The sequence below is a fragment of the Balaenoptera musculus genome, chromosome 6 (genome assembly GCF_009873245.2).
Source record: "Balaenoptera musculus isolate JJ_BM4_2016_0621 chromosome 6, mBalMus1.pri.v3, whole genome shotgun sequence".
Classification (NCBI taxonomy): Eukaryota; Metazoa; Chordata; class Mammalia; order Artiodactyla; family Balaenopteridae; genus Balaenoptera; species Balaenoptera musculus.
The window spans coordinates 4891887-4919352 of record NC_045790.1 but is presented as its reverse complement, the minus strand read 5'-3'; the positions used below and the strand labels follow the sequence as shown (position 1 = coordinate 4919352).

Below are 27466 nucleotides of genomic sequence, written 5' to 3'. Positions count from 1 at the left end.
GAGATCAGCTCGGTGCTTTGTGACCATCTAGAGGGGTGGGATAGGGAGAGTGGGAGGGAGACGCAAGAGGGGGAAGATATGGGGATATATGTATATGTATAGCTGATTCACTTTGTTATACAGCGGAAACTAACACACCATTGTAAAGCAATTATACTCCAATAAAGATGTTAAGAAAAAAAAAAAAAAATCAATGCCCCTAGAGCAAGTATGAAGCAATGACGTTGGGGAATAAGCAGTCCTATGGTGAGACATATATGAGGTGTTTTCTGTATCATCTCCCAGGGTTTTCCACTGAGATGGAGCCTCAGCTGCCCACAGGGATAAGCGTCAGGCCAGGCACCTTGTACTCACTGCTTCCCCTTCCCTGTCTTACTTCTTCACCCTACTTCCCCAGGTTCACTGTGTGATTACCTCTTTAAAACTATTGCAGACAAATCTGTCTCAGAGTCTGCTTTAAGGGAACCCAATCTTAGACATAGGTGTATAAATTATACTACACTTGGCAAGAACTGTCCCTTGAATACAGAGTGATGGTCAAAATTCCCTAAGAAACACCATTATTTCTGTAGTGCTATGAAACTTGCAGTTTGTTACACCTGGAGATATTTTTAAATAATTTTAAAAATCTGTCACAGGTACATTTTACTCTTTCTTTCAACTTTTTAATTATCACTGATACTCTGTTCAGAGTCTACTCTATGCCTATGAAATACAGCTATCAGGACTATTTTTATATGTACAGTGTGTACACATAAATTTATGTACGCAAATTACATTAAAAATAGCCTTAATCTAATTAGTAGACTATTAGTAGTAAAGTTACCTTCTTTACATAGATGTCTGTAATTAATTTTTTCAATTAGACCACACTGAAAACTCATATTTTGTGCTTATAATTATTCCTGAAATATTGAAAAATCACACTTTATACATTAGACTATCGAGGTTTAAATGATGGCTTTGCCACTTAATACCTGTGTGACAACGGGCAAATTATTTAACTTCTATGAGGCTAGTTTTCTCATGTGGAGCAATTAAGAAGCAAAAAGTTATACCTTCTTCATAATGTGTAATAAGAATTAAATTAGATAATCTATACAAAGCGCTCAGTACAGTATTACATCTGATAATAGCAAGGGTTTGATAAATACTATCATTATTACTGTTGTTGTTATTGTTGTTACTTTAACAGTTACTGTTTTACCTGTCAAGTCCTCTGTGGAAGGAGCTAGGGAACTAGGAGAGATGGGAACTGCATGAGAGAAAGTGAGAGACACTTATGATACACAGATGAATAAATTACGGTTTCTTCCCTTAAGGATTCACAGATCGGTGGACGAATGTATAAAATAATTAGACTCAAATGAGACAAGTGACATAATAGGTGGCACACAGGCAATGAAAAGCCCGAAGGAAATATGGTTAACCTTGTCTGAAAGAATTAGGGAAGTCTTTATACATGAGTCTGTATGTTGAGAACAGACCATGCACGATCTTGAAGTGATTCTAAGAAATCTGGACATTAGCCTGCAGTCAACGTGAAGTATTTCACATATTGTTAATGATGAGGAAGACAGGATCACGTTTACATATTCCTCTGGCATCCGGGCAAATGATGCACCGAAGACAGAAGAAACGAAAGGAAAAAAGATTAGAGACTGTAATACTCGGGGCAAAAATGATGAGGGTGCTGATCTGATTTTTACTCTAAGGAAAATCAGCCTGTTTGTGATAGTGCTTGAACTGATTAAATTATACTTAGTTATTCTAGCACTTAAGCTGCTCCAAAGGAAATTGAACTCACTCTCAAAGTCAGCCATTGGATTGGCCAAGTTGAGGTCCAGATGACTGCTTCTCATTATTACTAGAAATACTGAAGAGTATCCAGGGTTTTATTAAGAATCTGCAACCTGTGTATTTTAGATTTAATCTCAAGTCAGGCTGAGAATGGGAAATTTGCGAAATGGGAAGACAACGTGGCACTGTGGAACTGTGTTGAAGAAATAAGTAAAATGAAGTCAGACAATTTGTATGCTTATGGTTACAAATTTATAGTCAGCAAATTTATAAAAAGAAAATAGGGACAATTTAAAACATTTGTTGCATTAAGTTTATAGGAATATGGGTGAAGATGCCTGTATTATTGCATTTCATATTGCTGTATTATTTTCAAATAAGCCTTCACATAAAATTAACTTGGAGTTAAGGAATGGCTCAGAGATGAGGACATGCCTTTGTTAAGTAACAATTTATCTAAATGAATGGAAAAAACATTCTTAAATGCACCAGAGAGACGAAAGAAATAGTTTAAATTCTTAAAAAGCTACTTGTGAGAAATGACAAATCATGAAGGCATTTTAAAAGCTGACAAAAACCAAATCAGTCTGTAAACATTCTGCTAAACCATTCACAGTAATGAAAATAAAATTCAATAGAAAATTTCTCATAGGCTTCTTAGTTTCCCCAAAATAGAACACACACATTTTCTGATATTCTCTATTGGCATTTAATAAACTGAGAGATTTTAAAATAGATTTAGTTTAACAGCATTGTTTATTTTAAACATAACTGTCATTCCTTTCAGAGTTACGTTAATTTATCTTCATAATTTCATTGGTTTCACAAAAAATAAGTGGTTCTTTTGACTACAGGAATAAGCCAATTTTTTAAAAAAATAGAGATATATGAAATAAGTACTAGACTTATTTGTGATTTTTTTTTTGTCTAAAAGAGATATTTTATTGTTCATGCAAGAATGTCAACCTTTATACTGTGAGCGTTTAGGTAAACTTGCATTTAAGGTTCTTAAGACCTTCATAAACATTCTTTCTCACTGCCTAAGCCTGAGTATTTAGTTTTGGACACTGTCAAAACTCACATTTTAAAAATTCAAATTTTCAGACTGCAAGATTTGACTAGAATGTTTGAATGAAAGGATTTGCATATTTTAATCCTTAGATCATTCTGTTAGCTTATCTAAAGTATGACTTTATTTTTTGTTTTACTGGATTTTTCTATCTATTTATATTAAACAGATCAGTCAGGGTGTTATGTTATGGTCAAAAATAACCCCAAATCCCAATGACTCAAAAAAGTGAATATTCTCTTTCTTGCATCTTCTGCTTATTCATCACCGGTTTGCGAGAGGGTCTCTGCCTGTTGTCACTGAGAACAGCCAACATTTGGACCACTGTCAATCACTGTGCCAGAGGTCAATGAGAACAGTGATGGGTCTCAAGCTGGTAATTAAATGGTCTGTCTCTAAAACGACATAGTTCTCTCTGCTTACAAATAACTGGTCGGAACTATTCACCTGGCGTGAGGGCCCAGGAAGTGCAATCCTATATAGTGCAGAAGAATTATAGCCAGAAATAGTGGGCAAACAACACAAATGAACACGACCATCTTAGTCTTCTGCCTTCTTTCAAATAAAAAAGGAAATAGGAAAAAGGAAACTGCCTGTTATACTATATTATATGGAAACATTAAAGAGATTCCGTTTCTTCACAGACAAAGAAAAAAAAAAAAAAACAAGAAAAACCTGATCATATATATTCGAGGTGTCCCATCTACAGAAGCATAGTTAGCTGTAGGCACATTTTTAGAGCTGCAACCACACTTATGGTATCATCAAGTTTAGTCCCTCTTTTAATTGAAAATTGAGACATTTAGAGTTTTAGAGAGTTAAACAAAAATTATTTTAACAATCAATTTGGTAAAACAGTGTAGTGGGTGAAGAGGTTATACAGTGATGGGGCACTATTCCTGACCCAAACAGTTTACAATTTTTTGAAAGGTATTTATAACTCACACAGCTGTGTAACACAGAGCAATGAACTAGAATCCGACATTCTTTGGTTTTGACTACATAATCTTTTGGAAATGCCATTCTATCATTGGCCTTTTAAGACATCTTTATATTAATGCAATCAATTAAATTATATAAATGTTGTAATATTTTAAAGAGAGGTAGGCAATTACTCTATTAGACCAAGAATTTCTGTGAAATGTATTATCTATTCTCCATTAATACTTTTGGAAACAAAAGTTTGAATACAGGCTCTAAGAGGGCCTGGACCACTGAACCAATGGGCCATCTGGATCATTAGATTACACTATTAGGGGAATAAAATAAACAGACATTATGCCCACTATATGTAATATTCCTTTATTAGTGTTGTATATTTTAATAAAAATAGAGAGCTTTGCTATCTCCAGCTAATAATATTTCTAGCTGAGATTATCACTAAGATTTCCTCTTTTAACAAAGATGAAGTAACATGGACCATATGTACCCTTCCACTTGACCAACTAAACAGCTAGATTAAAAATATGAAACAATGGTTTTTAAGACATGGGCCAAAAAATATAGATATCTTTAAGAAACAGGAAACAAACAAGTTTGCCTGCTTATACTCTAGACTGAAATTCCAGGCAATGATGAAGTTAGGAGAAACCCAAGTGGATCCAAGTGATCTCCCTAAATTGTGGAAATAAAGCCAAGAATCTAGGGTTATCAAGGTAGATAGAGTTTGCAGGATACAATTCTCTCTCTAAAGGAGAGAAGTGTATAGAAAAAAACCGAGGAGATCTACAGAGTCCCCTTGAGTCTTCAGCTGAGTACTGATAAGTGCATGTGTGTGAAGAAACAACCCTGAACTGAGGAATGAACCACCAGAAAAGATTAGAGGGATCAATAACTCATACAGGGCATGAAATACTTCTTGTTCTCAGCAGGCATAATGAAAAAACTTATATCTCATGGAGAATTGGGTAGAGTATTGGAAAAAGGGTTAGAAAGGATGGACAACTAGCCCAAGACTAAATACAGTTCTGGTTCAACTTAACAAAGCTTTAGAGCAATACTTAACAGTATCAAACTGTTTCTAAGTAATTGTATTGTATCACAGGTAAAAGCTCAATTATACTTATAGGAATATCAAAATATTTTACACCTTAAAAAGTAAAATTCAAATGTCTGACAACCAATAGAAACTACAAACCTTTCAAAGAAGCAGGAAAATATGAAATCAAATGAAAAATCATTTAAGTGAAATTGACAGAGAAATGACACAGATGATAGACTATGCAATGATATTAATATAGTTATTGTGGCTGTTTTCCAGATGTTCAAGAAGCTAAAGGAATATATGAACATGTTAAGAGTCACAGAAGATATTAAACATGCCCAAATACAACTTCTAGAGAGTAAAACTACAGTATATGAGATGAAAAATACATTGGACAAAATTTAAGGCAGATTAGGTATTGCCAATGAAAAGATCAGTATACTTGAAGACATGAAAATAGAACTGTCCAAAATTAACAAAAAAGAGGAAAAAAAGTCAGAACATAAAATGAACAGAGCATCAGTATTGTGGGACAACTTCAAGAGGCCTAACGTGTGTGTACTTAAAGTATCCAAAAAGAAGGCAAGGGAGACATAAAAAAGTATTTGAAGATATATATGAAAGTTTTCAAGATTTAATGAAAATGTGAAGCACTAAGCTTCAAAAAGGTCAATGAGATCCGAGCACAATAAACATGAAGAAAACTACATTAATGTCTACCATAATTCAACTGTTAAAATCAGTGATAAAGAGACCATCTTAAAAGTAACCAGAGAAAAAAGACACATAAGCCTAGTGGAAAACGGCTAAGAGTGACAGCAGACTTCTTGTTAAAAATGATGCAAGAGCTCTTTGGTGGGGCTAATGGCCGACTCTGGGAGGGCTCACACCAAGGAGTACTTCCCAGAACTTCTGCTGCCAGTGTCCTTGTCCCCACCGTGAGTCACAGCCACCCACCGCCTCTGCAGGAGACCCTCCAACACTAGCAGCAGATAAAGAATGGATGTTGGGGGCTTCCCTGGTGGCGCAGTGGTTAAGAATCCACCTGCCAGTACAGGGGACATGGGTTCGAGCCCTAGACCAGGAAGATCCCACATGCCATGGAGCAACTAAGCCTGTGCGCCACAACTACTACACCTGCGCTCTAGAGCCCGCGAGCCACAACTACTGAGCCCGCGTGCCACAACTACTGAAGCCCGCACACCTAGAGCCCGTGCTCCACAACAAGAGAAGCCACCACAATGAGAGGCCCGTGCACCGCAACGAAGAATAGCCCCTGCTCGCCACAACTGGAAAAGCCTGTGTGCAGCAACAAAGACCCAACATAGCCAAAAATAAATAAAATAAAATAAATAAATTTATAAAAAGTGAAAAATAACTGTTGGGCACATGGGTGTTCACTGCATTAATCTTTATGCTTTTTGCATCTTTTAAATACTTCATAATAAATTTTAGAATTAATACTACAGGAAGAAATTCATATAGCTACATATATATACATATATATTTGATTATTTCTTTGAAATGATTTGCTAAAAATAGAACTACTAGGTATAAATGGGAAAATATATTTAAAACTTTTGATATATATTACTATATTGTCCTCCAGGAAACCTGAAACAATTTATATTCTCACTAGAAGCACAGAAGTGCTTGTTTCAGCTTGCCCTTGCCAACAATGCCATTAGCATCTTTTAAATCTTTGCAAAATTAGGTAAAACAGGTTATCTCCCTATTGTATTAATTTGAATTTCTTTGATTAGCAGGGAGGAAAACATTTTCATCTTTACTGGTCATTTGTCTTTCTTTTTCCTGTATTGCTTTGCCCATTTTTCTTTTGGTTAGGCATCTAGTTATTATTAATCTTTATATATTAAGAATATTTTTCCCAGATGGTAATCTGCTTTGTATTTGTGCTTATGGTGTTTCGATGTTTGGAAGTTTTACTTTTTATATAATGCCAATTATATAAAATTTTCTTTTGTGGAAAAAAAAATGATGCAAGATAGTAAGGGAGTGGAGAAACATCTTTAAGTAAAGAGAAATTCAAAAAAAGAGAAAAAAAATCAACCTAGTTTTCTTTAGTCAATGAAAATACATTTAAAAGACAAAGGTAAAACAAAAAAATTTCAGACATACAAATATTGAATGAACTCATTCATCAGGAGACCCACACAAAAGTAAATGTTACAGGAATTTCTTCAGAACAATTATATTAAATGGAAGCCTATATATAGACAAAAAATAAAAAATAAAAAGCAACATAAAAGAATTTTGTGGGCACCCTGGAAGAGACAGCACAGCAGAAACTCTTATACTAAATAGCTCTGCTGCAAAAGCTCCATGTCAGCAAATGTAATTAAGAGACCTAGGGCTCACTTCCCCCACCATGCCCAGAAAAAGAGGGCAGGCCAACAATGTTGGATTCCAATCACCCTAATACAGCTCACATTTAGGGTGAAGGCTCCAAGACAGACTAGTTTCCTCCTAAGATAAGGAACAAGACAAGGATGTCTGCTCTCACCACTTTTATTTAACATTGTACTGGTACTTCTCCTCAAGGAAATTAGGCAAGATAATAAAATAAAAGGCATTCAAATAGAAAAGAAAGAATTAAAACTATTTCTACTTGCATATGACATTATATATTCTAAATAATACACACATGGAAAAACACACACAAACATACCTGCACACAAATTAGAATAATCTCAGTGAAGTTACAGAATACAAGCTCAATATACAAAATCAAATGTACTTCTATAGATCAGCAATAAAAAATGTTAAAAATAAAATTAAGACGACAGCGTCATTTGCAATAGCATGAAGAAGAAGAAATTACTTAGAAAAATATTTAACAAAACAAGCTCAAGACTTGCATGCTAAAAACTACAAATCATTATTGAAAGAGATTACAGGGCCATCTAAATAAATGGAAACACATCCTGTGCTCTGGATCAGAAAACAATAGTAAGATGGCAATATTCCCCAAATTTGTGTACAGATTCAACACAATCCACATAAAAATCCCAGGTGTCTTTTTGTTTATGAGAAATTTATTCTAAAATTCACATGGTTATGTAAGTGTTATGAATCAACTGTATTCTCCATAAATTCATCTGCTCAAGTCTTAGCCTCAGTACCTCAGAATGTGACTGTATTTAGAGGTAGGGTCTTAAAAGAGGTAATTAAGTTAAAATGAAGTTATTAGGGTGGACCCTAAATCAACATGAATGGTGTTTTTATGAGACAAGAAAATCTGGACACAAACAGACATCGAGAGAAGACCAGGTGAAGACACAGGGTGAAGATGGCCATCTACATGTACATGAGAAAGGTCTCAGAAGAAACCAAACCTGCTGACATCTTGACCTCAGACTCTACCATCCGGAATCGTGAGAAAATAAATTTCTATTGTTTAAGTCACACAAAATAAGAATTTTGTGGGAAAGTGATAAAATTACTATTTTATTTTACTTAAATCATTTAAAAAGATAAGTGATTAGTCTATAGCAAAAATAATAGCAACATATTTTGACATTTATAACATAAGTTGAAACAAAATACATGGCAACAATAGCATAAAGGCCAGAAGTGGAGAAATGGATGTATACTGTTCTCTGGTTCTTTTACTACAAATGAAGTCATATAATATTACTTAAAAGTAGACCATGATACATTGTTATATTCCATCAGCATTAAAGCAACCATTAAAATAACACAACATAAATTAAAATAACATAGTTATATCTACTATGCCCTCCCCAAAAAAGACTAAATGGAATGATTACATAAGTAATTAATTCAAAAGAAGTTAGAAACAGAAGAAAGGGAGAAAAGGCTTAATGGTTTACAAATAGAAAAGCAATAGTAATGTGATATATTTGGGTAAAACATATCAAAAATTATATTGAATGTAAATGGTCTAAACATGCACATAAAAAGCTGACTGATCTCTGTTGCCTCCAAGAAACTCATTCTTAATGTAAAGATGCAAATAAATTTAAAAGTAAATGCACAGAATATATACGATGCCAACACTAATAAAAAGAAAGCTAAAGTGGCTTTAACATAGCCAACAAGAGATTTCAAAGCAAAGAATAGTACCAAGACATAAAAGTTTATTTCTTCATAAAAAGGTCAGTTTATCAGGAGGACATAACAATCCAAATATTTATGCAGCTAATAATAGAAATATTTGAAGCAAAAGTTGACAGAACTGCAAGGAAATGCAGATAATCCAAAAATTACAAGAAGTTTACTCTTCGGATTTATTTTGAAATAATAAATCTTCATAATAATAATAATAAATCTTCTTTTCCAGTTCTTAAGGTGAAAGCTCAGATTATTGATTTAAGGCCATTTTTCAGTCTTTTTACAAGCACTGAATTATAGATGATTAGAATGAGTTTATTCTAAGTACTTCTTTAAATATATCAAAGTTTTAAGAAACATTTTTATTTCAAAATATTTTCTAATTTCCCTTGAATCTTCCTTTTTGATATATTGATTACTTAAAAATGTGTTTTTTACTTCCAATTGAATGGCGATATTCCTGTTATCTTCCTGTCATTTAATTTTTAATTTAATTCTATTATTATGGTCAGAGAATATACTTTGTATGATTTCAATCTTTTCCAACTTGTAGTCTTTGTTTTATGACCCAGGATATGGCCTGACTTGATGAGTGTTTCATGCACACTTGAGAAGAATATATATTCTGCTGTTTTGAGGTTGAGTTTTTTCTGTTTTATCTTTACATTTTATATTTCCCCTTTTCTACATTCTTTGGGTTATTTTTCCATCTTTTAGTACTCTATTTTAATGCATCCATTGTGATTTTGATGTTATTTTGCATAATATTTTAGTGGTAGCTTTAGGGATTACAAAATATATACTTTCTGTTTCAAGTCCATTTAGAATTAATACTATACCACTTCACTTTTATATAATATACAAAGCTTATTACCATATAGGTCCCTTTACACCCTCTCTTTTATGCTATAGTTGTCTTACATGTTTATATACATGGAAAACCATCAGGAATATTGTATTTTTGTTTTCAACTGTCAAACGTGTTTTCAGGAACTCAAGAACTCAGCATTATTTTATTGCTGTTTTGAATTCTCATGTCCTTCCCTCCTCCACCTACTGCTATTTTTTTCAACACTGTCAATTAGCTGGACCATACATCTGTATAGGTCTGATAGTTGAGTTCAGTGGGATGACAGTAGCATGTGTTTACTCCTTCCTCTACAGAAACCAGAATGCTGTTGGCAGGCTATTAATTACAGATGTCACATATTTTTTTTTAATATATTTATTTTATTTTTGGCTGCGTTGGGTCTTCGTTGTTGCTCGTGGGCTTTTCTCTAGTTGTGGCAAGCGGGGACTACTCTTCTCAATGCAGTGGCTTCTCTTGTTGCAGAGCACGGGCTCCAGGCATGCAGGCTTCAGTAGTTGTGGCACATGGGTGCAGTAGCTGTGGCTCGTGGGCTCTAGAGCACAGGCTCAGTAGTTGTGGCTCATGGGCTTAGTTGCTCCACAGCATGTGGGATCTTCCCAGACCAGGGCTCGAACCTGTGTCCCCTGTATTGGCAGGCAGATTCTTAACCACTGCGTCCCCAGGGAAGCTCTAGATGTCATATATTTGATAGCTATAGTGATATTCAGATTTTCTGCTTCATTTTAGGACACTTTCCATTGAATTGTCAAAAAAAATTTTATATTTCACCTAAGTGTCAAATTTTGTGCATGATGATGTTTATCATATCCCTTTATTATAACTTAAATGTCTATTGGAAGTTGAATAATACCCATTCTTTCATACTGATATTGGTACTTGGTAGTTTCTCCCTCTTTTGTTTTTCCTTAGAGATAATTGCTGGGGATTTAGAAATTTTATTAATCCATTCAAAATTCTAAATTTTGAAATTATAACCTTTTTGAAAAAGTCATTGATTTATTATTTCCTTTTTTATACTTATTTACCTAGATGATTAATTTGAAATTTTTCATACTTAATTTAAACATTTAAACCTATACACTTTCCTATAAGCAGTGCTTTATATGTAAAGCCTACACACAAGCTTTGGGATGTAGTTACATTAACATTCCACTTGAAATACTTTTTAATTTCTCCAGTTTCACTTTTGACCTGTAGGTAATTCATAAATGTGTTATTTAATTTCTAAATATTTGCAACTTTTCTGCATATATTATTTTTACTGATTTTTAATTTAATTCAAATTTGGTCAGAGAACATATTCAGTATTATTCAATCTGTTGAAATTTATTGAGAGTTATTTATTCATAAACGTAGGTCTATTTGGGTAAATATTCCATGTGCCACTGAAAAACAAAGGTTGATTACAAAATTATTGACTGTAGGATTCAATAAATGTAAGAAAATTAAGCCAACTTATTGATTTATATATATATATATATATATATATATACACACACACACGCACATACATATATCCTTCATGTGAAACATATAACACTTGGGACATTTTTCATGTAATACTAGATGTACTAAAATATCATTGCATAGTAATGATAATAATAAACAGGCAGGGAGTTATATTTTGGGCTTCCTTTAGGGCCCAACATTTGAAATGTTTATGATTTTGTTCTATTTTGTAACAATCATGAAAATTCTCTGAAATGGTGATAAAAAGAGTGCCAACCCAGTTCCAGTCAGTTTAACTGGGATACGTGTGGGAGGGAAAACAATTCAAAATACTACAGTGTTTGACCTCATGGCTATTGCAGACTAGGTTTTTTTTTTTTGTACCTTTTGACTACCTTTTGATACATTTACAAGTTCCAGTTTACAGCACCTTGGACAGACCCTAAATTAAGTGATTTATTACCTGTCTATCAAAATCCTTGTAAAATGCCTTTCCTGATAGATGACAATTCAGACAATTGTGTGAAGTTCTGTTTCAAACAGATTTCCTAACAAGATCAGGAATGATCAGAATAGCTAAGTGTATTATTGTTAGTGAGCTACAATTTTTTAAATCTTACCAAAGAAATCATTTATGTTCAGGAAGGGAAGAAAACTTCTTTATTTTCTTTTAACTTTTTGCCATTGGATGCCTTCTTGCAAAGCCATTTTGGTTCAGTTAAAGTTCTCTCGGTCTCATTCTCAATTGTAACAGAATAAAATGTCAACCTGGCATCTGGCTACCGACAAGCAGACTATACAGCATATCTGTATGTCATTTCCAAGCACCAATTTACATAGTAATTGTTTTAATGTCAGCTTATTCAATTTTCAATGGCTGGTTTTAGTCACACTGTTTTTCTGTTCTAATCTTGCCATGCCTGGTGGGTTTGATAAAGCAATGATAGCTGGTAACTTATTTGCCTTTGACAGGCCTGAAAAATTAGTTTGGGCTGCTGAATATATGTGGGTTTGGGGGTAGGGGAGGGTAATCATTAGTTATTAATTTATTTGGGAAGTTATTTTGTAAGTTAATAATTTATATGGTACTATGATTAATACTTTAATCTAATATTATATTTTATGCCTGTACTAAGGAACAAAAGAGTTCCTTGGTTTATGCAGCTGTGTATTCACTGTGGCAATGGGGCAGAAACACAGTGAACACAGAAGGAAGGGTAAAAGGGGAGACCAGAGATAGGCAGGGACCAGATTACGGAGGTTGGTGTTGGTGTTTTCAGTGCAACAGGGAATCTTGTAAGTAGTTTAGACAGAAGGGAGGGGAAATGATCTGCCCTAGTTCTCAAGGCTCACTGCAGCTCACTCTGCTGAATGCACAGCACAGGAGCCAGAGGGAGTGTGTGAGGTCCAGTTATGAAGTTATCCCAGGATTCCAATTAAGAGATGATGGCAGATGTAGTTGAGTTTAAGGGAAGGGATGCTTTCCAGACCCATTTTGGCTTCACATTTTAGAGATGGAATTAATAGGCCTTGGTGGATGAGGTTGGCAAAGAGAGTAAATAAAATGAAGAAACTGAGGGCCAGTACGGAGTAACAATGAACTATGACATCTAGTCATCAGATAAAGAGGATCTGTTTGCAGAAGTGACTGAAAGGCACTGGGAGAAAAAGTAAGAGTGTTTCCATTCCTTGAAACAGAGACAAGAATGCTTAAAAACGAGAGGGGGACAAAGTGCAAATTGTGCTGTAAAGTTTCACAAGACAAAGACTGTAAAATACTTTGGATTCTGGCAACATGGAAGGTATGAGTGACTTGGGCAAGAAAAAGGTTGGCGGTATTGTAGTGTCTGGAGTCAAATTAGGGCTCTGAAGATCTGGTGGAAGCTGAGGAAATCAATATCTATTAGAAGTTGGGGCTGATTGCTGGAGGGAAATACCACTTATAGGGGTCATTTTACAGATATGGAAGTAGTGATGTTTTTATCATATGGGATTAAATTTAAGCCAGAATAATGAACGAAACATTTTTAAATATTAAAAACTAACTTCTCCACTTTTGTAGAGAAGAAAAAGAATGCTTTCCGCAGCAGGAGTTCCAGATTTTTAATGGAATTTTATCAGAAAATAAGTGTTTCTGTTACTGCAACAGTTGAATCTCAAAAAAAAATAATAGGTACTTATCACTACACACCAGTTAGAGAACTCTAGAGATTCATAGTTATGACATGGATTCAGATGAGAAGGTCTAGCGGAGTAATTAATCACTTGATTTGGTAAAAACGAAGTAAATAACATTATTTGACTAGGAGAAAACTGAGAGTGATTTATCTTTTTTTCAAACAGCTTTACTGAGATATTCACATACCATCTAATTTATTTGTTGTACCAGTTAAAGCGTACAATTCATTGATTTTTTAGTTTATCCACAGATATGTGCAACCATTAGCACAAAAGATTTTAGAATATATTCATCAACTTAAAAAGAAATCTCATAGCCTTAGTTATAACTCCCCTGTTCTTTATCCACTCACAGCTCTAGAGACCACTGTTTACTTTCTGTTTCTCAGAGTTTCCTCCTCTGGACATTCATACAAATAAAATCATATATTATGTGGAATTTTGGACCTGTTTTTTTCATTTAGCATAATGTTTTCAATGTTAATCCAAGATGTAGCATTTATAAGTATTTTATTCCTTTTCATGACTGAATAATCTTCCATTTTGTGGATATACCACATTTTGTTTATCCAGTGATTTACTGGTGGATATCTGGGTTGTTTCCACCTTTTGACTATTATGAGTAATGCTGCTATAAACATTCATGTGTACGTTTTGTATGGACATGTTTTCATTTCTCTCGGGTATATTCCTAAAAGGAGAACTGCTAGGTCATACGGTAACTCTGTGTTTAATTATTTGAGGAACCGCTGGAGTATTTTCCAAAGCACTGACACCATTGTACATACCCACTAGCAGCGTACAAGCGTTCTAATTTCTCCACATCCTCACCAACATTTATCATCTGACTTCTCGGTTCCAGTCATTGTAGTGTGTGTGAAGCAGTATCTCATTTTGGTTTTGATTTGTATTTCCCAGATAACTAATGATGTAGAGCATTTTTCATGAAGCTATTGGCAATTTTCATATCCTCCTTGAAGAAATGACTATTCAGATCATATGCCCATACTTCAACGGGGCTGTCTTTTTGCTATTGAATTGTAAGAGTTCTTTATGTATTCTAGATACAAGTCCCTTATTGGATACATGATTTGCAAATATTTTCTCCAGTTCTCTGGGTTTCGTTTTGCCTTCCTGATGCTGTCCTTTGAAGCATAAAAGTTTTTAATTTTGATGAAGTCCAATTTATCTATTTTTTCTTTTGTTCCTTGTGCTTTTGGTATTGTATCTAAGAATCCTTTCTCAAATTATAGGTCATGAAGATTTACTTCTGTGTTTTCTTCTGAGTTTCACAGTTTTAGCTCTTACATTGAGGTCATTGATACATTTTGTGCTCATCTTTTGTGGTCTGAGGTAAGGGTCCTACATCATTCTTTTGCAAGTGGCTACCTGGTTGTCCCAGAAGCATTTGTTTAGAAGATCATTCTTTTCACAGTGAATGGTTTTGGCACCCTTGTCAAAAAGTCAATAGATCGTGGATGTATAGAACTATTTCTGGACTCTCCGTTATATTCTGTTCATCCATATATCTATCCATATACCACACGATATTGATTACTGTTGACTTGTAATAAATTTGAAATCAGGAAGTGTGTGTTATCCTATTTTGTTGTTGTTCTTCAGGATTGTTTTGGATATTCTGGGTCCCTTGCAATTTCATATGAATTTCAGCATCAGCTCGTCGACTTTTTTTTTGTTTTTTTTAACATCTTTATTGGAGTATAATTGCTTTACAATGGTGTGTTAGTTTCTGTTGTATAACAAAGTGAATCAGCTATATGTATACATATATCCCCATATCCCCTCTATCTTGCATCTGCCTCCCACCCTCCCTATCCCACCCCTCTAGGTGGTCACAAAGCACCGAACTGATCTTCCTGTGCTATGCGGCTGCTTCCCACTAGCTATCTATTTTACATTTGGTAGTGTATATATGTCCATGCCACTCTCTCACTTCATCCCAACTTATACTGCCCCCTCCCCGTGTCCTCAAGTCCATTCTCTACGTCTGTGTCTTTATTCCTGTCCTGCCCCTAGGTTCTTTAGAACCTTTTATTTTAGATTTCATATATATGTGTTAGCATACAGTATTTGTTTTTCTCTTTCTGACTTACTTCACTCTGTATGACAGACTCTAGGTCCATCCACCTCACTACAAATATCTCAGTTCCGTTTCTTTTTACAGCTGAGTAATATTCCATTTTATATATGTGCCACATCTTCTTTGTCCATTCATCTGTTGATGGACACCTAGGTTGCTTCCATGTCCTGGCTATTGTAAATAGAGCTGCAATGAACATTGTGGTACATGACTCTTTTTGAATTATGGTTTTCTCAGGGTATATGCCCAGTAGTGGGATTGCTGGGTCATATGGTAGTTCTATTTCTAGTTTTTTAAGGAACCTCCATACTGTTTTCCATAGTGGCTGTATCACTTAACATTCCCACAAACAGTGCAAGAGGGTTCCCTTTTCTTCACACCCTCTCCAGCATTTATGGTTTGTAGATTTTTTGATGATGGCCATTCTCACCGGTGTGAGGTGGTACCTCATTGTAGTTTTGATTTGCATTTCTCTAATGATTAGTGATGTTGAGCATCCTTTCATGTGTTTGTTGGCAATCTGTATATCTTCTTTGGACATTTCTCCAAAGCTTGTCAACTTCTAAAGAGAAGTCAGCTGGGATTCTGACAGGGATTTCTTTGAATCTGTGGCTCAGCTTGGAGCGTTCTGCCGAGTTAATATTAACTCTTCTGATTCACAGACATGGGATGTTTCTTCATTTCTGCAATTTCTTTCAACAGCGTTTTGTACTTTTCAAAGTGTAAGTTTTACATCTCTTTTGTTCAATTTATTCCTAAGTATTTTATTCATTTTGATTTTATGGTGAATTGAGTTCTTTAGAGGTATTTTCAGATTATTCACTGCAAGTGTATAAAACTAAAATGATTTTTGTATACTGATGTCATACTCTAATACTTTGCTGACATTATTAGTTCTACTAGTTTTCTTAGTAGATTCCTTATGGTTTTCTATACATTGATAGAAGATTATGTCATCTGCCAATAGAGAAGTTTTAACTCTTCCTTTGCAATTTGGATCCCTTTACTTCTTTTTCTTGCCTAATTGCCTGGACTATATTGTACAGTACAATGTTGTATAGAAGCAGTGCGACCAGACATCCCTTTCACCCCATGATCTTAGGGGCAATATATCCAGTCTTTCATCACTAAGTATGATGTTAGCTTTCCAAAAATGGCAGATTTTCCCACATTTTTAAACAAATAAGCTTAACTATTAATCATTACCTCTTACCTCATTAAACTTCCATGAGATGCAATCCCTATCAAACTACCAATGGCAATTTTCACAGAACTAGAACAAAAAATTTCACAATTTGTATGGAAACACAAAAGACCCTGAAGAGCCAAAGCAATCTGGAGAATGAAAAATGGAGCTAGAGGAATCAGGCTCCCTGACTTCAGACTATACTACAAAGCTACAGTAATCAAGACAGTATGGTACTGGCACAAAAACAGAAATGCAGATCAATGGAACAGGATAGAAAGCCCAGAGATAAACCCATGCACATATGGTCACCTTATCTTTGATAAAGGAGGCAAGAATATACAGTGGAGAAAAGACAGCCTCTTCAATAAGTGGTGCTGGGAAAACTGGACAGCTACATGTAAAAGTATGAAATTAGAATACTCCCTAACACCATACACAAAAATAAACTCAAAATGGATTAAAGACCTAAATGTAAGGCCAGACACTATCAAACTCTTAGCAGAAAACATAGGCAGAACACTCTATGACATACATCACAGCAAGATCCTTTTTGACCCACCTCCTAGAGAAATGGAAATAAAAACAAACATAAACAAATGGGACTTAATGAAACTTAAAAGCTTTTGCACAGCAAAGGAAACCATAAACAAGACCAAAAGACAACCCTCAGAATGGGGGAAAATATTTGCAAATGAAGCAACTGACAAAGGATTAATCTCCAAAATTTACAAGCAGTCCATGCAGCTCAATATCAAAAAAACAAACAACCCAATCTAAAAATGGGCAGAAGACCTAAATAGACATTTCTCCAAAGAAGATATACAGATTGCCCACAAACACATGAAAGAATGCTCAACATCATTAATCATTAGAGAAATGCAAATCAAAACTACAATGTGACATCATCTCACACTGGTCAGAATGGCCATCATCAAAAAATCTAGAAACAATAAATGCTGGAGAGGGTGTGAAGAAAAGGGAACACTCTTGCACTGTTGGTGGGAATGTAAATTGATACAGCCACTATGGAGAACAGTATGGAGGTTCCTTAAAAAACTAAAAATAGAACTACCATATGACCCAGCAATCCCACTACTGGGCATATACCCTGAGAAAACCATAATTCAAAAAGAGTCATGTACCAAAATGTTCATTGCAGCTCTATTTACAATAGCCAGGACATGGAAGCAACCTAAGTGTCCATCGACAGACGAATGGATAAAGAAGCTGTGGCACATATATACAATGGAATATTACTCAGCCATAAAAAGAAACGAAATTGAGTTATTTGTAGTGAGGTGGATGCCTAGAGTCTGTCATACAGAGTGAAGTAAGTCAGAAAGAGAAAAACAAATACCGTATGCTAACACATATATATGGAACCTAAAAAAAAAAAAAAAAAAGGTTCTGAAGAACCTAGGGGCAGGACAGGAATAAAGATTCAGACGTAGAAAATGGACTTGAGGACATGGGGAGGGGGAGGGGGAGGGGTAAGCTGGGACGAAGTGAGAGAGTGGCATGGACATATATACACTACCAAACATAAAATAGATAGCTAGTGGGAAGCAGCCGCATAGCACAGGAAGATCAGCTCAGTGCTTTGTGACCACCTAGAGGGGTGGGATAGGGAGGGTTGGAGGGAGGGAGATGCAAGAGGGAAGAGATATGGGAACATATGTGTATGTATAGCTGAGTCACTTTGTTATAAAGCAGAAACTAACACACCATTGTAAAGCAATTATACTCCAATAAAGATGTTAAACAAAAACAAAACAAAACAAAAAAAACTTCCATGAGTGGAAATATTTATAATGAAGAGGGAACAAATTTAGAATTCCTATTGCAATATTAATCTTACAGAACAAAATGCATCAATACATCAAATTTCCATTTTCTTTAAGGAATTAAAATTGCGAATCTATTTGCGTTTCTCAAACTTACGCTTTCGGTTTTATTTATTTGATCCTTATCATGTAAGTTTTTCAAACGAGCGCTTTGGTTTTATTTATTTGATCCTTATCATGGTTACAAAGGATATACTCTGAAATTTAACAGACATGATTCTGACTAGAGGTTGTTTTTGTTTTTGTTTGTTTTTCTGGATTTATTCAATACCTAACACTTATTTAATATTTATCACATGGTGAACATTATATCATGGGTTGAAGATCACAGAAAATCAAAGTTTTATTGTCAGGGAGCCACTGTTCCAGTGGAAGGCACCGGCCAATATTTCCAATTCATAATATAGTAGAATAAATCTAAATATCGTGTATGTGCAATGTCCTATGAGAACAGCTAAAATCATCTGGCAGGCTGGTTTCAAAGTAAATGAGATTAATTTTGCAAAAGACAGCATTTTAAAATAAATAAATTGTATTAATTTGAAACAGTGTAAAAGTATAGATAACTTTGGAATCTAGTTGCTAATCAGGAAATGAGAGCATACCCTTCGATAGCTCAGCTGGTAGAGCAGAGGACTGTAGCACTTCCCAGTATAGTCATCCTTAGGTCACTGGTTTGATTCTGGCTAGAAGGAGGAGTTATGTTTTACTAACACAACATTGTAAATCAACTACACTAGAACAGAAATTTAAAAAAAAAAATTTATATATGGAAAAAAAAAGCAATGAGAGTACTTCAAGCATCTGTGACTTTAGAATTTCACACCGAAGTTTCTATATGAGTATCTTAGTTTGTAAGTAGATAACACAAGCAACTAGGCATGGAATATCTACACAGACTCTGTTGTATCTATATTTTTTCTTTTATTGATCTAAATATAATTATCAAACAGTAGACCAATGCAGAAATAATCGTCATAATAAATGGCTTTTGGCCTTTGACTTCCATCATTTTAATAATTCTGATGTTAACACAGGACTATGGTGTAAGACACCATCTTTTTTCAGTTATGGAAAAATTCCCATATCTAAACTCTATGATTATTCAAATGTTAACAAATAATAATCTGGTAAGATTGACTCCATGATCAATTCTGCTCTTCCAGTTTGATGTCAAACTTCCAAAAACTAGTTGCTTTTCTGTGAGCTCAATAATTTCTACTTTTCCAGTGGAACTTTAACTAAAATTTGGATGGCTTTGCAGTCACACTGATTGGAGATGCTGACTTTGCCACCAAGGTCACACACAACAGAAATAACTGCCTGAGTTTAAAGCACATTGCTATTTCCTAGTGATGCCATGAAAGTGTACAGTGATGACTGCCTAGTGAAAACCTAGCAGTTTAACACATCTCTAATTACAATTTTTCTCTATCACTGATGTTGTAATGCAGTCTCATAGTTAGCTACTATTCTTTTGAACAGATGTGTTCAATTTGGAGCTTTATATACATGGGGTAATAAAATTACATAAAATTAAAAATACATGTAATAATACGAATATATATATATATATATATATATATATATATATATATATATATATATATATATATTCAGGACTGAAATAGATGTCCCATGAATGACAATAATGATCAATCATTAATTGATACTTGATTTTCCAGTTTCTGTGTAGTTTAAAAAGCAATTACAGTTTTTGGATCTTAATGAGCTAGTACACTGCAACTCATTATAATTTCAACTTTTATATTTTTATCCTGATTTGAAGCAGGATAACACAGTAATGAGCAACTAGGTTTCAGAGTTTGAGAGTCCTGGTTTGGAGTCAAATTTACATCAATTACCAGCAACGGTGACATTGGAAAAGTTATATAACATACTTAGGGTATTTTTAGAAGGTTTTGTGCGTGTGCACAACTTCCCACCGCTACTCTTTCACACCCCCATGCCCTTGTGTTCGTCCCCATTCTACCTTTCAACGAATCTGCTTTATGATCTGTCATTCACTCCAAAGATGAGATGTCTGACAACTCTTGAACTGTTGTCTATCCTTGGAGGATTTTCATTTCAACAGGGATACATCTTTAGCTATAGTGATAAAAACTCTTCCATGTCTTTCAGGCTTTAGCCAATGGAAGAGATACTTGTGTATATTTCTGTTGTTATTCTATCATGGTTTTTCTTTAATGGCCCTTAGAAACCGACTAATGTGCTAATGGCTACACTAGGTTGCATAAGCCAGCTTTCAAAAAATATTACTCAAATAATTATTCAGTTCTTCAAAACAACTGCAGTTTTGAAAGGTTACTTCCTATCTGTTGTTCCTGGTTATTCCTCCCTCAATCTGCTGCTTAGGAGTTAACTGTTTTGTCTTTTTTCAGTCATACTGAGATATACACTAGGCTAGAGCAGCATTTGATTCAAAGGATACATTTCCAGCCTCTTCCACGACAGTATTCCCACCTGACTGGAGTGCACAAGTCCTTTAGCTTAATTTGCTTCAGAATTGACTTGTGAACTTGTTGAAGAAAGATACTTCATCAACTTCACAAGTAAAATCATAATGAAAACATGAAAGGAAGGCAGTGCCTCCCCAGCTTTTGAGTAGCCTTTGAACTTGAGAAATTTTAAGAAAATCCTTGCACATTTTTGGATGGCTAACCTCAAACATTTCTGTGGATGAGTTCTAACATTCAACAGCCCAGAGTCAGAGCAGTTAAATCACACTTTCTATTTCACACACAATTAAAATAAATACCAACCTATCACATTCACTACATTAAACTAAAATACATTGGACACACATAATTATTTTTCCTAATAAACTCAAAACTGACTCCCAAAATTTAATTGTTTTTACAATTTATGCTTTTGAATTGTAGTTCACTTGATCTCTTTATATTTTATCTCATGATATGAATGCAAAAGAAGGAAGGAAATCAGAAGGAGAATCATCAGAAGAAAAAGAAATAACTGAATAGATCATGGTGCAGCTGATCTGGTAAACCTGGCACCTATCTTATTTATCGTAATACTCCGTGAGAGACATAAAGAAAGTTAGCACCCTGACTTAGTGAAGTGGGTAAGTAGAAATTCAGAATGACAACTGCCTGCCTCAGCATCACGGTCCAAGTCAGGAAAGTTAACTTTGTAATAATTATTATTCAACATAATTTCCAGAAGACATGATTAGACTTACAGTCTAATTGAAAAAAAAAAATTACTCCAAATCTGTGTATATCGAGAATTTGCCTTTCTCCTTGTATACAAAGTAGATACTGTGCCCTATTCATCCAGGGAGGAGGTCCTTCCCCTCCACAGATGGTCCCGTGTGGAGGGGCAGCCGTTATGCTAACACCCCACCCTCTCTCCATCCATCCTCCCAGACATCCCTTCCAGGAGAAGGAAAGACACATGACTGCTGAGTTGGAGTTACAGAGTTTATCATGCTTGGCTCAGCTTCTGCTTCAGTTTTGTGCACGGGAACCCACTTGCGTGCAGAGACCAGACATCTCCCTCTGCCCTCCATGCCCGAAGTTCGACAACTGTCCTTTGGTTGTCGGCAATGTCTGTGACTGGAAGGCTGAACGCGCCTCCTTCTGCAGTTTGATATTAGGAATCACTCTTGGCCCAGGTCTAAACCACGCCCACTAACAGACTCTGATCAGTGATAAAGGTAGGGGCTTCCCTGGTGGCGCAGTGCTAAGGAATCCACCAGCCAATGCAGGGGACACAGGTTCGAGTGCTGGTCCAGGAAGATCCCACATGCCGCGGAGCAACTAAGCTCGTGCACCACAACTACTGAGCCCACACACCACAACTACTGAGCCTGAGCTCTAGAACCCATGAGCCACAACTACTGAGCCCATGTAACACAACTACTGAAGCTCGCACGCCTAGAACCTGTGCTCCGCAACAAGAGAAGCCACCGCGATGAGAAGCCCGTGCACCGCAACGAAGAGTAGCCCCTGCTCGCCACAACTAGAGAAAGCCCGCGCGCAGCAACAAAGACCCAATGCAGCCATAAATAAATAAATAGATAGATAGATGATAGATAGATAGATAGATAGATAGATAGATAGATAGATAGATAGATAAATAATAAAGGTAATACTTTACTTTCAAACCATTTCTGGGACAATCTCTCCATTGGTTTTTAAATTGCGCAGAGAGCAGGGGTGTGATAGATTAGTCTGATATATCTGCAACACTGCTGAAAGCAATCCCATAATGCTATCATGACAAGAGGTTGTCAAAATTCTCCTAAATGTTTTCAAGAGATGAGATCTCTCAGAATTTTCTCTTAAAATTCAATATCTTGTTTGTTGCCAAGGCATGAAGCTAAAACTTCCTTATCTTGGGAATATAAGTTAAACCAAAAGGAAAATTTAAATGAAAAGGAAAAGCCACAATTCAGAGTAGAACTACTTTAACTCAAAAATATCCCAGCTACTCAGCCACCTTATAAGTGCATCGTAATTAATGTGGATGCATATGAACAGGTATCTGGATTCTTTTCTAAGCAAAAAATGAACCTTACATCAATGATGCATTTACCTGAATTTTCTGCAAAGTTGATCTCAACTCTCTGCAAAGCTGATCTCAACTCTCCTATTATTCATGACTCTTATGTGTCCTAATCTCACACACTGCCTGTTTTCATAAATGTAATTTCTTCTTACACACATTAATTCTAGCATGGTTTGGGAGTACTTGTGGTAACTGCTGATACATGTATTCATATCCAGGGAGTAATACTTGCTCAACTGTTCTTTAGTTTTACCTTGTTAACAATATATTCATGCATACGTTTATCAGAATTTCTTTTCTATGCAGGTCATCCTTCCATGGTTTTCTTTCCCCTTATTTTATATGTATTTTGTACTCTAAATACATGTTTTAGAGTCAAAATAAGATGTTCTACAGCATACAAAGGTGTGACATCCCAATGGGTGACTGAATACAAAGAAAATGCACAATCAAAATACAGGTGGGGAAAAACTAACCAGGTCAGCCAGATATCCAGTGACTGGACATTTGTCATGCAGAAGCTCTCATAGTAAAATTCTTATCGACATTGCATTAGATAAAACGGAAAAAATAAGATGTTCTAAGGACAGGTTGAACTCAGGTGCTCTGAGATTGAGCCCAGGTACTACGGATATAGACATAATTAGGGAGTAACTGAAGAAAACAGTGAGTATTTAAACTATCAACATATAGATATGTCTCCAAAAAAGTATGAAAGTCAACCAAAAGTGTCAGGCTATGACTATGGAAGAAGAGGTAGAAAAGTTGACAAGACCAAAGCATAGATGGCATGAAAAACTAAAATGTAATTTACAAGATAAGGGGATGCTAAAAATAATTGAAAAAAAACACAAGAAATTCAAAATGTAAGTTAAAAGACTAAAATTTATTATTAGGATATAAGTAAAAATGATCTTGTTCTGTATAGATTGAAATTACTGCACACATGCCAACTGACTTTCCTTTATCTATGCTTCCTACTTAATGGGAATCTATTACTGATTCAATGAAATAACAAAGCCAACAGAAAGCTGTTCATTTTTATGCTAGTGAAGAAGTAAGCAGTGAGACAAATAAAAGTGCTCTCTGGATTGGGATTTCTGAAGTAATTCATGTTCTAAATATTCTTCACCGTGGACAGAACTGTGCACTAAGCATGTCCAAGCACCTAGAACCATGAACATTTCTGAGAATATGAAGAGGTAAAGAGCATGGGCATATACACAGAGAGTCATCTATCATGTAGAGCAGTGTAGTAAGAACCACGATGATGTGTTTTGGAATAACGATCAAGTTCAGGAAAATTGCAAGACGGTATTCCCGGATATTTTCCACCGCAAAATCCTAAAGCAAAGAAAAATAAAGTCCTCTCTCCTGGCACTCTGAGCCGGTAGTTGGAACTGGCTGACTGCAAATGCAAAGTTTCTTAGAACTGTTACGTTTGATTATAAAAGTCACACACATTTTGCATTCTCTTCCATAGATTCTGTCAACATAAACAAGCCATGGTCAATTACCTGCAGTCTTGTTAAATTGATAACACTGGAATCTGTGTCCAGCTGCTTTTACAATTTCAAGGACAGAGTTACATACTCCTGTAATTATCTGTGCCTGCATTTTGGGAAGCACAACTGAGGTCAAAAGCATAGGACTTTAATCAGCGGGATCCCTGTAAGACTTTCTTTGGCTTCTGGTTTCCCGCAGGTGGCACGCTGACAAAATCAGAGGCGTCATCTCATCTCGTTTCCTGCATTACTGAGAGTCAGAAACTGGACTAACCAAGTAAACGACCATTCCTGGGATCTCACACTTAACATGCTGCTGGCATGTTTCTCCAATCTTCTGTTAAGATTGTTTGTTTGAGTTCTCTTCTTGGTATCATTTTACTAGCGTCTGTCCTATTACATATCCAGCCTCAGGAAGTAAGTAAGAATATGGTCACACACCATGTTTTAGCCATATTTTTCTTCCCTAACATTTAGAAAAATACCCTCCAATACTATAAATTTAGTAGCTCTGATAAAATTTTCAAAATGTTTTTCTTTCCATTTTTCTATCTTCTTCTCCATTATTGCCTAAGAATATCTTTTCTCAAAAGGTGATAGTGACACTAAAAATATACTCTCTGTGGAGAATGGGAACATCAGCCTTCTTTTGACTTCCATGATTTTCTGCACTGTTTTCATCTGCAAATATTTCCACTTGAATACACATGAAAAGATTAGCAATGTCGGGGTGGGGTGGTTGGAAATTATGCTCTGAGCATATTTATTATGCCAACAATGCAATTCAATGCATCTTTGATGGTGTGCAATTAGGTATTAAAATTTCTCACAACTAGAAACGTTCTCGGTCAGTGGGAATTACCGTAGATAATTTCAGGTGACGTGGGAATAATTTTGCTAGATAGAAGGCCTAGACCAATATATAAAGCATTCAGCTTAGGGGAAAATGGATTTTTTCTTCACATTAATTCTTTGCTTAACACTACTGGGAAATGCAAACTCACATAAAACCTAAGGGGCAAACCAGTAATTTTTTTATATTTTAAAACCAAATTTATAAAGACACAATATGGCAGCTAAAAAACAGTCCTCCAAACCACAATGCACTGATTTGTTTTTCCCTAATGGGTTAATTACTTTTGCACAAGGAGATTTACGTAATGTACGTTACTGGTTTAATTTAGATTTCTAGTCCTCGTTTCATTTATGCCCTTTATTTTCTCTGATTTTCTTTCTCTCACACCAATGATTCTAAAGGAAGATGAACTGCAAAAGTCAATATACTCTATTAGCTGGATAGATTTATCAAATATGCATGACAACGCCACAACTTCAAATTCTGCCCACATTCTATGTTCTTGGCATACTTTTGGCATAGCATATGCTAATAAGAAAACCATAACAGACTAGAAAAAGAAGTACATTAAGCAATGTTAGGAGTAGACAGGGATGGACAGAGAGAAGAAGGCTTTCAGCCAACTGCAGGTAATATTCTCCTTGTTTCCATTCTGACTATAATATTTAGCTACAATTCAGTAAAAACTGAGCCCACTGTCAACTGACAAGCCACAAGCAATTCCTAAGTGATGGGAAATTGAGCAACCAAGCATTACCTTTAGATTATGGATGCACTCATGTTAGGCACTTTCTAAGAAAATGCAACAACAATGGCACTGATATGGCTGAGGTGACAGGCAGTCGGTCGAAGGCATGCAAATGTAGACAGTTCTGACAGCACTAACTACCGGAGAAAAACGTGAGCTTCATAATGTACATGACCAAACGCAAAGTTATAGATGTCATCTGAAAGCATTTCGGTTTAAATGCAGATCATACCGCCAACTCAATAATGAAAATGGATATTAAGTTTTTGAGAGTCGACAGTGACTCTTTTGGAATTTTAAAGGTTATTTCAATTTAAATAAGAAGTATTTAAGATTATGTTGGTTACTTATTTTATATATAGTAGAGTATATATCCCAAACTCCTAATTTATCCGCCCCCCACCTTTCCCCTTTGGTAACCATTAAATTTCTTTAGGGAAAAGAATCTGAAATACACACACACACACATTATATACATATATACACAAACATATAAAACTGAATCACTTTGCTGTACATCTGAAACTAACACAACATTGTAAATCAACTATACTTCAATAAAAAACCAAAAAACAAAAAATATATATGATTATAGAGTATAAACAGCTTCTATAAAATTAATAGGGCAAAGTTTTTCATTGTGTATCTCACCATGATGTACATCAACCATATGAATCAAAACAGACAAAAAGAAAAACCGCTCTGCACAGAGCTGAGCTGATACTCACTTTGCGTGGCGAATATCTGGCAGGGACCTCTCTAGAGCAATGTTGTTGCTGACAAAAATATTGAAACCATTTTCCCTGTAAGCTGAGTCATCGTGGTCCTCTTCAGTGAGGGGGTAAGGTTTCCCATGTTCACCTTTCCCTAGCAGGAGAAGAGAAAAACGGATTATTGTCTGTGTAAAAACCATTTCATCTTCTAGAACCGATAGTAAGACATGAATGCGTGTGTTTCTTTAGTTGCCTGTTACTATGCTCCAAAGAAAGCTCTAGCAGCAAGATTTTATTATATTATTTTATTTTATTTAGAGAGACACTCATGATAAAAAGCAAGCAACACAGAAGTAAAAAGTATAATCTTATCTCTCAGAGAAAACCACTGCTAAGAGTTTATGTGCATGTTTGCTAACATTTGTATACAGATTCTAATATACATACTGCCTTATAATTTGATTTTCTCCAACATAACTGTATAAAAGCCATCATTTCATTGAGTTCTGCTAG

General features: G+C 35.3%; 1 protein-coding gene across 1 annotated transcript in view; it reads right to left on the bottom strand.

Moving 5' to 3' along the window:
* GALNTL6 (polypeptide N-acetylgalactosaminyltransferase like 6) overlaps window positions 1-27466 on the bottom strand; it is a 1174587-nt gene that overhangs the window by 666249 nt on the left and 480872 nt on the right. The window contains 1 exon segment of the mRNA XM_036854715.1: window positions 26969-27107. Coding sequence (XP_036710610.1) covers window positions 26969-27107 — 139 coding nt within the window.